This window comes from Nelusetta ayraudi, unplaced genomic scaffold (genome assembly GCF_046127955.1).
Source record: "Nelusetta ayraudi isolate G7.1 ecotype Tasmania unplaced genomic scaffold, CSIRO-AGI_Nayr_v1 ptg000075l, whole genome shotgun sequence".
Taxonomy (NCBI): domain Eukaryota; kingdom Metazoa; phylum Chordata; class Actinopteri; order Tetraodontiformes; family Monacanthidae; genus Nelusetta; species Nelusetta ayraudi.
The window spans coordinates 429828-438330 of record NW_027466125.1 but is presented as its reverse complement, the minus strand read 5'-3'; the positions used below and the strand labels follow the sequence as shown (position 1 = coordinate 438330).

Genomic DNA, 8503 nt, shown 5'->3' with positions numbered 1-8503 from the left:
CACCGATCTGCGAGAAGCGCTAGGAAGGGAGCGAACAGAGAAACAACACTTAAAATCTATTTTTTTTTGTTCGTGGCCATTAATTTTCATTAATTGTTTTTTAAATAAATGAATCAGCATACTTAAGAGGATTACATACACAATTATGTATCTAATTGCTATATTAAAAACTTGTTGCAGATGCTAACGTCTCTACACAACACATCACAAGGCAACACATCAACCATGTTAATTTCCCTGAGGGAGTCATCCCAAAGGGATCAATAAAGTCTCTATCTATCTATGTGAATCCAAACGGTGGTACAGCAGTTACTAAAGCCAGACATCACCATCAAATCCTTTTATTTCTGTTGAGTCTCATCCAAAAAACAACCCACGTGGCTGAAACAAGTACCAGGCAACTTCAAGGACACAAGAAACCTGGAAAAAAAACAGCACAATTGAAAAGAAAAAAAAAATAAGGAGAATCAGCTGTCAAAGATACCGACAATGAACATGACTTAAACTGATTATGTGCCTTTGAACCCGTTCATCCACAGACGGCGAGGTCAACCAATCACCTGCGGACCTTTTCCTCCTCCTCCTCCTCTTATTCTTCCTCCCCCTCCTCACACCGAACCAACACCCAGGTAGTTTTCAACAGATCATCAAAAAAAAAAAAAAAAAAAAGGAAAAGAATAATCAAAAAGGCTCATTCTGAATACAGCTAAAATATTTTTTCCTGGATGGAAAAAAACAAAACAAATACTACAAAACTAAAAAATGAAAAAAAATATTTGAAATAAATCTGTCAGTCTAGTGGCACTGGAGCTGCTAAGGGCCAAAAACAGGATCATATTCTTCGCGCTCATTTGTTCTCTTCACCACCGGTGGAGCTGTTCTTCTTCAACTTCTTGTTTGTTAAGCCACTAAATAACCTGATAAAACAGCCCTGGAAGACCCCAGAAAAAATAAAATAAAATAAAATAAAGTAAAATAAAACAAAATAAAACAAAATCACAGAAAGCAGAAAGTTCTGCAGCAGAGAAACAAAGACGGGGGAATTCAAAAGTATGAAAATCTGATCAAACCCTGCAAATAAAACACGCACGCACGCACGCACACACACACAAGTGCACGCGCACACACGCACGCACACACACACGCACACACACACACACAAGCACACATGCACACAAGCGTACAATTTGGAGGAAAAATCAAACTAAACTTCCTCTGCTGGATGAGCTCCAACTGTCCATCCAGCCGCCCAGGAAACTGTCCATCACAGAGCAGGCTGCCCTCTTCCTCCCTTATCCCCTCCCCTTCCTCCCCATAGCCGTCCTCCTCTGAGCCTCTCAGTAGAACCTCTTGTTCCTCTCCTGCCTCTTCTGGAAGACCACGGCTCCCACCACAGCGCACACCACAATGCCCAGCAGGCAGCAGAGCAGCAGCAGGAACACCTTCCAGCCAGTGAGGGGCGTCCCACGGAAGTTCCCCGTCGGGTCGTCCACATTGTCTGGCCAGGGGGTGGGGCCGGAAGAGGGGAAAAGAGGCACCACAATATTACAACTGAATGAGGTTCATTGTGTCTTCATAAGATAGACCATAATTAGCATGGTATATGCTACTACCTTTGTCAAGGTACGAAGATAACATGGAAAATATTATGCGTCTGTTATGAAAGAAAAATGCTAATAATCATTTATATTATATTATATTATCAATATGTTTTGTCTCCCACCTTTGGGCGACTTGAGGAGGCTGACGCTAGGCTGGATCTTGGTCCAGTCCTCGCCCTCCTCCTCGGGGGAGTGTTCCACCATCAGCTGGTAGAGCTTCATCGAGATGATGTCATGGTTGTCTGGGCGTGGAGAGGGCGGTGAAATGCTTTTATTTTGGTTGTCAAAATAAGAGTCAAATTGTGAACGCATACGCAAGAAAATGAAGGAAAAAAAATATTTGGACGTGCAAGGAGAAGAAGAAGAAGAAGAAGAAGAAGAAGAAGAAGAAGAAGAAGAAGAAGAAGAAGAAGAAAGTTGAAGAGAGGAAGGGAAATGTTCAGGCGAGAGAAGGAAGTAGGGGTAAAGACAGGATGAATGACAGTAGATGTGGGGAGGGAGATAAAGCAGGAGGAAAACCAAAAATGGGGAAGGACAAAGTTGAGGGGCACAGGCTAACCCGCTAACTGGCTAACCCAGCTAACCCACCCGACAGATCGCCCGTTGCTGCCGAGGCCCCGAAGAAATATCCCGTTGGGAGGCGGACGCCTCCGATGTCGATGCACTCCTTCCACTCGTTCTTGCTCTCCACGTCCACCATTACCTGCAGCAGCGCACACACACACACACACACACACACACACACACACACACACACACACACACACACAGATTAAAGCTGTGTGTGGGAAGACAGGGGGAGGGGGCTGGTGGGGTTTAGGAGGCGGGGCGAGTGAGGGGGCGTGTCCACCTACGGTGAGCCGCTGCTTGGAGTAGCGCACGGCCAGGTAGGTGTCGTGCTGCCTGTTGCGGATCTCGGCTGAGCAGCCGCCCAGCTCCGACGAGCGGCCGTCCTTGCCGTGGTCGTACGGAACCGAGCCGTTGTTGACCATGGCCGAGATGTAGGGGAAGGAGCGCTGCAGGGCGAGAGCAGAGGGAGAAAATAAATTAATTCATTTAAAAAAAGAAAAAGAAGAAAAAACACAGAAGAAGATTGAGCGACATCAAGCACTGATACTGATTCTGCAACATTCATCAAGGAAATAGATGTTAATGAAATGGGAAGACATAAGCATAATATAATAGTCACAACATAACATATACATATATAATATTGAACTGAAGGCAGAGCCCTGATTGTCTAGTTTTCAAAATGTAAGTTTTTTTTTAAGGTTTGCTTTTTTAAATTCACATTAAACACGAGGGGGAAAAAAATGTAATTTTTACTTTATCTTAATTTCATTTCTTTGCTTTGGTACTATTAAAGTGACCAGTCTCAAAACACCCAAAGCTGCCGTGTGAAAGACAATTTTTCCAAACACGAAAACACAATGGACAACAAAACAAGGCCCGAAGAATGATCAGCAATACAACTTTGTCAACCTTTAGAGACAAATGCATTAAAATAAATAAATAAACAAACAACAGCAAAACAAGTTTGTGGAGGCTGAGGCTGAGGCATGCGTTTGCAACGACATGCCGGTTCAACGTGAACAATTGAAAGAAAAACACACAGACATATACAGAAATAAAATTAAATACAATTAAATTAGAATAAATAAATGAATAAATATCTCCATGCCGGCGGTTAGGAGCGGAGCCGACACTCACGTCGGTGGCGTCATCGTTCGAGTAAGTATCTAAAAACACGGCCAGGCCGTGGAAGCGAGCGTAGTCGGAGAGGCCGGGCCCTGTGGTGGAGACACGAGCGCGTCAGTGACACAGTCACACACACAAACTTACATCCATCCCATGGAGGTCATTGCGGAAGGTATCCAAAAACATTGCCAAGCCAACAAACTGATCCTGGTTTCCAAACACAGGCCCTGGATGGAGGCAGAGATGAGGGTGAGACATGAGACGAGGGGGCGCGAGCACCAGGCAAAGGAGAGCGCACACAGACACACACACAGCGCACACAGACACACACACAGACACACACACAGCGCACACAGACACACACACAGCGCACACAGACACACACACAGACACACACACACAGCGCACACAGACACACACACAGGATGAGGCGCAGCAAACTATTACTATTATTATCATGATTACCATTATTGTTGATATTATTATTATAAATATAATACATATAAGTATATTTTATCAGTTATATTATATGATATATTATTATAGTATTGCCTAACACTTCAACACCCTTATCCACACTTGCCACTTTTTTCATCTTTTTAACTTGTATTTTTGAATATTTGTAAAACTTTATAAATTATTATATTAATATATTATATATATTTTTATATATACTTTGTTTATTCATTGCATGCACAGTCTCGTCAGGTTTTGCCACACCAATATTACACTGCCATGTAACGTGACATGTGACAAGTAAAATCTTGGAATCTTGAATCTTACAGTGAGACACTCTGATCTACAAGATACATTTTTAAAAATGGATTTATTTATTGGTGGTGCTGCACAATAACTCAAAGCTCAGCTTTTCATTTTTAATGATTAGGAGTGCACTCGGCGTTCTGAGGAGGACGGATTGGTGATCACCAATACAGCAATACCATAGCTGTCCAGCAGAGGGCAGAGTTGGCCTGAACTCAAGTGTCCCTCTGAAAGTAGCAGCAATAACCACGAGTTCATGGCTGCAAAATGTTAAAAAAAATAAAACGAAATAAAATAAAACACAAAAGTTCATGAATTCTAAGAAATAATAAGGCTACAAAATTAGAGCAAAAAGAAAAAGTTAAGCCGTTTATGTAAAGTATGTGAGGTCCAGTCAGAGTTGGTTTATCTTACTGCAAACGGTGAAAATGTCACTTAATAATTGTGTGCTGGGACGACGGTGAGGGGCAGGTGGCGCAGGCGACTTTAAGCTTGACTCAGTAATTTCACACAGTGGGTTTAAAAAGAAAAAAAGAAAGCCATTTAGCATCATCAGCCTCCTGACGTGTCAGCCTGGGAGGTGGAGGTGGGGGTGTTACCTGTTTGTAGCCGGTCCCTGGTATACCATACAGCGATGCCATCGCCATGGAGGTTTTTCTTTCCCGACCCGTGAACTTTGAACTGCACGTGTAACTCCCAGTCCTTCAGATGACACGGCTGCAGGCCAGCCACACAAACAATGATGAGGACATTACGGGTTTATAGTTATACCCACAAACACGTATATACATACATAGGTACAAATATATACCAGGGCTGTCAAACGACAAATGTTTTAAATCGCAATTAATCGCAGAATCTTCATAGTTAACTGCGATTAATCCCAGTTTGAATTGCATGTGTAAAATTCCGTCAGAGGGGCAAACTACGGGTTAGAAAAAGGGACAAAAATGCTTGCGCTGGGTTCACACGGGACGCGGAAGCACCGTGAAGTGGCCCGGGCCATCAATATCGCGCACGAGCCGCAGTCCTCCCGTTTACACTAGACGCACATTTCTTCGCAACGGTCGACAAGCACCTCTGCTCAGCTGTTGTTTACTCCCATTCAGAGCTATTTCTTTCCCCATCAAGATCAGTTTCACATTGAACTCCTCTCTGCCTCTCTCTCTTTCCCTGTTTGTGTGCATGTGTGTGTGTTTGTTCGTTTTCATCTCTTTTGCACTCTGTTTAGATACTGACAAATATAACGTACACAAATGATCACATTTATCAATTGCGGTATTCTACTTTTAAAATTTACCAGAACTTTCTTTGTGTTTCTTTGAGTGACTTCCTGTCCGGCTTGACGCGGATCACTCGCGGCCTGCACATAAAATAGCCGCAGAGGTGGGCGCCGCCTCACGTCTGCTCTGAACGACCACCGGCTAACAAGGGCGGCAAAAGTTTCTTCCAGTTTCTTCCCCCTTCTCTGATGAACTCAACCCACTAACAGAGACTCAGAGCAGTTACTGTGCAATAACCATCCTTCCACTTCACCTGTTTACATTGCTCATACTGCACTACTGTTCAGCTGTTAACATCGGTGTTTACATTGCATTATTGCACTACACTGAACATTTCCACTCGACTTTCCTCTCTCTTTTTATTTTATTTTACTATCACAGGGTATACATATGTAGACTTATATTATATATTATATATATATATATATTGTATATATATATTTTTTATATTTAGGTATATTAGACAGACTTGTATATATTTTTATACTGATGTATTTTTTAGGTATTTGTGCACATTTAACGAATACAGGCATACACATATATATATATATCTCTCTATATATATTTTTTATTTATATATATATATACTATGTAGACTTGTATATCGATCCTTATTTTACTCCACCAAGTTGGACACTGTTTATAGTTTATTTATACTTCCGGTTGCACATTGTTTACCCTTACTTTTTACTTTTTCTGTAGTTTGTTTTTTAACCTACGTAGTAGAATAGAGAAAAAAAAACGCACGTACAAACTTGGTCAATAAAGCTGATTCGGATTCTAAAAAGGAATCGGGTTCCGTTCCTCGGCGCTTCGCGGTCACACACACACACACACACACACACACACACACACACACACACACACACACACACACACACACACACACACACACACACACACACACACACACATATATATAAAATCGTTAACTCAGGATACAAGATATTTATTTCATAAATTAATTTTGCACTGAGCCAGTTGCTCAAACAGAAAAGTCTTTTGACATTTCCTCACAATAGGGCAGCTCGTGTGTGTGTGTGTGTTTGTTTGATCTCTCTCGCACTCTGATACTGATACTAGATACTGACGAATATAACTTACATAAAAATGATCCCATTTGTCAATCGCGGTAATTTATTTTGAAAATGAACCAGATTCTCTTGTGTTTCTTCGAGTGACTTCCTGTCCAGCTTGACGCAGATTGCTTGTGGCTCACGCACAAAATAGACCAGATGCCAAAGCGCTTGCTGCTCGGTGAGAGCCAGCCGTGGAGGTGTTCGCTGCGTTGCGCCTGGTGTGAACGACACCACTGGTCAACAAGGGCGGCAAAGGGAAGCAGGCTCTGCGGTCTGAACGTACCCAAGACACGGAGAAGTAGAGGGAGTTGTCTGAATGGGTAAACAACAGCTGAGCAGAGGCTCAGCTGTCGCGGAGAAATGCGCGTCTGGTCTGAACAGGAGGGCTGCGGCCTGTGCGCGATTTTCGTCGTTGCGCCGCTTCGCGGCACCTCTGTCTCCGATATGCACTGGGCGTTAATGGTGCATTAAAAAAAATTAGTGCTGTTAAAAGGAGTTGAGTTAATGCGTTTTACTTCGACAGCCTCAATACATACATTTGTGTATGTATGTATTGAGGCCAACAGCTGTAAAGGGCCGTCAACAGACAAGAGACTGGAGGGTGACATTGTGTGGTGTGGTGTGGTGTGGTGTGGTGTGTGTGTGTGTGTGTGTGTGTGTGTGTCTAGGTCTGGGCACCCTTTTCTCACCACAGTGTTCCAAATGGAGCCCTGCTTGCTCCTCTCGTCCGGGGTGAGTCGGACATAGGAGCCGGTCACCAGCGTGCTGCCCGCGAAGTCCCACTGGCTGCCGACACCTGCAGCATCACGGAGGGAGAATGTTAACCATGGAGAGAATGTTCAAGTGCACAGGACACACGATGGTCTCTTCTGCAGCAACCGGAAGAAGCCGGCCCTTGTCTTGTCGTGCATGTGTGACAAAAAAACAACTAGTACCAATGCTACAACTACTACTACAGACGACAGGCAATAATGATAACGATAACAATAATAATAATAATAATAATAATAATAATAATAATAATGATGATAATAATAATAATGATATAATAATAATAATGAAAACACGTCTGCACCATTATTATTCCACGTGTAAATCTGATGCAGCATATTCTTTTGTACATTCAAAACGCAGCCCACCCGGAAGTCAGTGTGGGCGGTGTAGACGATGCCACTGTGCACACAGTCACCAACTACCACAACACATTCTGCTTCTTCTTCCTCTTCTTTGTTGTTTTACACTGAGTTCGTTTCACACCAACGTTTATTGTCATCATTATTTCCACCAGAAAGACAGATCGTTGTACGTGGGAAGAATAGGAAACGGCGTCCCGGAAGTCAGGAAAACAACAACAACACAGAATTCATTCGCTGGTGGTAAACTTTGGCAAGGCATTCACACACGAGCGAATTAGTGTATTTCACTCTGGTTCGGCGTGCCGTTAAATAATATCATGAGGCTCGAAACACGTACGTTCTCTGTCGGATTGCAACTATTTATCTCATAACTTTTTGTCCGCAACACATGCTCCGTACATTTAACCCAATTGAAACCGTTTAAGACCTACATAGTTGTTTTGCAAGACTGTACTGGAACTCCACCAATCACACAATCATTGTGGCCTGGTGTGTTTTGCTCTGAATAGTTTGACAGACGGACGGAGGAGCGGCGTCCTCGGGCAGACTAGCTAGCGGTGCTAACCGGGGTAACTCACCATGGTAGGGCTTCGTCAGAGAGTGGTCTCGCTTTAGGTGCTCCGTATTTCCGTCCGTCAGGTCGCTGCTAACCGCGCACAGCTCCAGCAACAGGAGCAACAGGAGTTCCAGGGGTGTACGACGAAGACCTCTGAGCTGAGCCATCCTGTCCATAGAGCCGCGGCGACGATGACAACAACTCCACTCTTCGAAACTCCATAAAAAATTGAGCCGGTTCAGTCTCTAATCTCTTCCGGAATGAAACGGAAGCCCCGCAAGAGATTTCGCCCAGGATTTATTTATAAACTTCACGTGTGAGGTTGAGCAAAAATTTACCCCATTTATTGGTATTGTGATTTTAAATATTTAACGACGTCATTGTTTTT

At 43.3% G+C, this 8503-nt stretch overlaps 1 protein-coding gene across 1 annotated transcript; it reads right to left on the bottom strand.

Annotated features, from left to right (window-relative positions):
- Positions 1–325: 325 nt before the first annotated feature.
- On the bottom strand, positions 326–8503 carry lman2 (lectin, mannose-binding 2). Its single transcript, XM_076043472.1, has 8 exons — positions 8138–8503; positions 7113–7219; positions 4661–4778; positions 3444–3526; positions 2456–2617; positions 2190–2304; positions 1724–1843; positions 326–1498 (listed from the first exon to the last, which is right to left on the bottom strand). Exons 1-8 carry the CDS (start codon positions 8289–8291, stop codon positions 1338–1340), a joined length of 1020 nt encoding a protein of 339 aa, XP_075899587.1. The 5' UTR covers positions 8292–8503; the 3' UTR covers positions 326–1337.

Bases quoted from the DNA above. Each gene is read 5' to 3' on its own strand.
- lman2 (XM_076043472.1), bottom strand. From the start codon at position 8,291: ATGGACAGGATGGCTCAGCTCAGAGGTCTTCGTCGTACACCCCTGGAA. The intron at 4,779-7,112 runs GTGAGAAAAGGG...GCTGGCCTGCAG, and splicing joins GCTCCATTTGGAACACTGTG to CCGTGTCATCTGAAGGACTG. The intron at 1,844-2,189 runs GTGGGTTAGCTG...CTCCACGCCCAG, and splicing joins AGCAACGGGCGATCTGTCGG to ACAACCATGACATCATCTCG.